This window comes from Oratosquilla oratoria, chromosome 36, assembly GCF_046742065.1.
Source record: "Oratosquilla oratoria isolate Oo_2021 chromosome 36, ASM4674206v1, whole genome shotgun sequence".
NCBI classification, from domain to species: Eukaryota; Metazoa; Arthropoda; class Malacostraca; order Stomatopoda; family Squillidae; genus Oratosquilla; species Oratosquilla oratoria.
In genome coordinates, this window is record NC_134812.1 from 29,018,412 (window position 1) to 29,020,551 (window position 2,140).

Genomic DNA, 2,140 nt, shown 5'->3' on the forward strand with positions numbered 1-2,140 from the left:
AGCTAAGGGTACATGTTGAACAACATAGAATTTATGGAAATAATGACAAATATTTAAGGAACATTATCCAAGTAATACATGAAATTCTTTAAACTTTTAAGATAATACAATGACCTTGTCCAAAAGTAAAATGAAAATTCCGTATTAAGTGTCCTGATAAATGCTGACCACATAATAGTCACTGGAACTAAAAGATTTGAAAAGCACCTTTGTGAAGAGTCCACGACCAAGCGTACGATCGCATACATACATGCACGCACACGCACACATAAAAATACATACATACACACACATACATACACGCAAACACACGCACACACAACCACATACACACACACAAACAAACACAGGGCAATCAAAATGTGAACGAGCAGATTCAGGAGTAACATCTCAGTTTTCCTTAATCTACTTGTGACAAACTCTTTCAAAATGTCCACCAAATAATCTCCACCAAATCAATGAAAAGGAGACAATTACCAACTAACGTAATACAAACCTTATGCAATTTCATTTAGTCGAGACAATTTCCCATTCTACACAGGGTAAGACACAATTCGACCAACTCTTTCATAACAGTCACAGAAAAAAAAATCAAAACAACTCATTAGATGATTTGATCTCATTGTTCGAAACTTCCAGCCTTCAGAGCTCATTACTGTGTCAGTGTTGACAAAAGCTGAGGTCAAGAGGTACTGTGCCGTGCTTCAAGATGCCATTAACTATTGAGCATGGGTCTCTAATGACAAGACAGGAAATTGATTTTTGTACCTACATAGAATCCGTGTTTCAAATAAGAGGTTACAAATATACATGATACGTGTTTAATTTTTATTCAAAATAAATATGTATCTTTCGATTGTGCATAAACGCACGTTGTATCGTCTCCATAACTATGAAATAAATAGGTAGCATTGAGTGATGATGTAGAGCAAAAGCCTCAGCTGAGGCCCCAAGCTTCTTATGATGAACTACTTTAAAAGATTATTATCGTCCATATCCAAGAGGCGCCTTGCACACGTGCTCACCAAGACACCTGTCAAAGCAGCACTTGTCCACGCCACTGCAAGCTCCGTCATTCGAGCAGGTGATGGGAGGCCCAAAGATGCGAGGACACACGGGCCTCACTGGCGGGCACTGACCGGGCTTAACGATCTGCGTGGCGATGGGGTCAGCTGGTTGGTTGACGCTCTCACAGCAGTAGGCCGCTCCTTCAGGAGTCTTGCACCAGTAGCGGCAGTTGCTGCTGGGGGCGACAGGAGGAACAATACCACCGCCAATCCCGTGACCCACGCCTTGGTGACCGAAAGGAGGTCTTCCGTCATGGGGTCCCCCTCCGAAGTGACCAGCACCTCCTAATCCAGGTGCCCCAAAGGGTAGGCCCTGTGCATGATGGGGACGTCCTCCGAAGAATCGAGTATTTGTAGCGCCACCACTTCCGCTCTCAGCACCACCTTTAAGATGTTTACCCGCCACCAAGACGAGGTAGGACATGAGCAGGGCACATAGGACTTTCATTCTGCAGGTCGGAGAATATCACGCGATCAATCGAAAATTCTTCCAAGAGGTAGTTTTCTACTGGAAAGAGTGGATGCGCTGACAAGATGAGGGACACTGTACGTCCTCTTGTTGCAATCTCAGACCAAGTGTATCCGTCTCCGACTGCGGTGGCTTATATAGTGTGCAACGCTATTCACCCCTCCCTCCTCCCTTCCTCCCTCGTCCTCTTCGTGCACTAGCTCGCATGGAATGGAGCGGGATTCCCCCGGTTTTGCTCAGAGTTCAAAGGGGATTTTAGACTAACGTCATCGTCTTCGGTTGTTCCCCAACTATGGTTTGCGAAATTCAATCGGGAGCACAGGTTCATTTCCAATGCTCCTGGTGAAATTTCGCAAATGGACATGCTCCATTGCACCCACATCTACACACGCACTCGAATTCGCAGTTGTACCTGTATACGTGCAAGTACACTCACATGAGCATGTGTACGGCCATTTTGGTACACTGCAGGTGATACAGTCTTCCTACTTCATCACTCAGACTTAATCTGACTTCGGAAAGGGGTCTGTACGATGAGAAGAGTATCTTGAGTTTTAGGCCTGTTGAAACACATATGGCTGTATATTCAAATCGATCATACTGC

At 44.8% G+C, this 2,140-nt stretch overlaps 1 protein-coding gene across 1 annotated transcript; it reads right to left on the minus strand.

Moving 5' to 3' along the window:
• Positions 1 to 823: 823 nt before the first annotated feature.
• LOC143019192 (uncharacterized) lies at positions 824 to 1,634 on the minus strand. Its single transcript, XM_076174886.1, has one exon. It carries the CDS (start codon positions 1,513 to 1,515, stop codon positions 985 to 987), a length of 531 nt encoding a protein of 176 aa, XP_076031001.1. The 5' UTR covers positions 1,516 to 1,634; the 3' UTR covers positions 824 to 984.
• Between the last annotated feature and the right edge of the window lie 506 nt (positions 1,635 to 2,140).

What these genes read in the sequence shown, in the direction of transcription:
- LOC143019192 (XM_076174886.1), bottom strand. Translation starts at nt 1,515, where the DNA reads ATGAAAGTCCTATGTGCCCTGCTCATGTCCTACCTCGTCTTGGTGGCG.